At 37.2% G+C, this 752-nt stretch overlaps 1 protein-coding gene across 3 annotated transcripts in view; it reads left to right on the forward strand.

The window, feature by feature from the left end:
- The window catches only part of LOC102486769 (protein FAM122A-like), a 60,893-nt gene that overhangs the window by 11,445 nt on the left and 48,696 nt on the right, over positions 1-752 (forward strand). For all 3 annotated transcript variants that reach the window (XM_006171436.2, XM_006171439.1, XM_006171440.2), the window contains exon 5: positions 585-660. In XM_006171436.2, coding sequence (XP_006171498.1) covers positions 585-660 — 76 coding nt within the window. The remainder of the gene's footprint in view (positions 1-584; positions 661-752) is intronic.

Raw genomic sequence — 752 nt, forward strand, 5'->3', positions numbered from 1 at the left:
GCTCCGCTTTTGTTTTTTTTTTGTTTTTTTTTTTTTTTTTTGTATGGAAGAAGTATCTGGATTTTTTTTTTAACATGAAATCTCTCAGTGTGCACAATGGATTTAAAAACATTTTTGATACTATGGAAGCCAAACAACATGTCTGTATGGGGGCAAAATCTCAGTTTTATCTACCCCTGATATTGGCTATCCCTCTTGTGTGAAAGTTTGGAAGTTGAGAGGGAACTGGTACGTGCACATTGTAGCTCCAATCATAAATTTAAATCAGCTACAGGTTTACACGGAAAATGATGTATGTCCAAGGTCACCATAAGTTATGCTTATTTTGAGTAGCATTATTAGAGGTATAGTGGCATGCCTGAGAATTCCTTACCTTACATGGAAACGTGTTTAGGCTCAGTCAGCTAAGGCTGAGTATGGGGGGGGGGCGTGTGCGTGTGTGTTCATTTCTACATCTGCACAGCTGTCTCCATCAAGATGCTTTTCATATTAACGGCACTGCCGTTTCAATGTTTAAAATCTTACTTCATTTTTAAAAATTGGTAACGGATTTTATATGACAACTGTTTTCTTTTTCTTCCTAGTGATATTTCACAGAAGCTCCAAGCTGACATGTTAAAAATGAGAAGAAACAGTACATTTACACACCAACACTATCCGGTAAGAAAATGCTCCCTGTTTGCTTATTGATGTTAATCAGCGGTTCTCAAACTTGAGCATGCACATGGAAAGCTTATTAAAACACAGATGGC

Source organism: Tupaia chinensis, unplaced genomic scaffold, assembly GCF_000334495.1.
Source record: "Tupaia chinensis unplaced genomic scaffold, TupChi_1.0 Scaffold149560_1, whole genome shotgun sequence".
Taxonomy (NCBI): domain Eukaryota; kingdom Metazoa; phylum Chordata; class Mammalia; order Scandentia; family Tupaiidae; genus Tupaia; species Tupaia belangeri.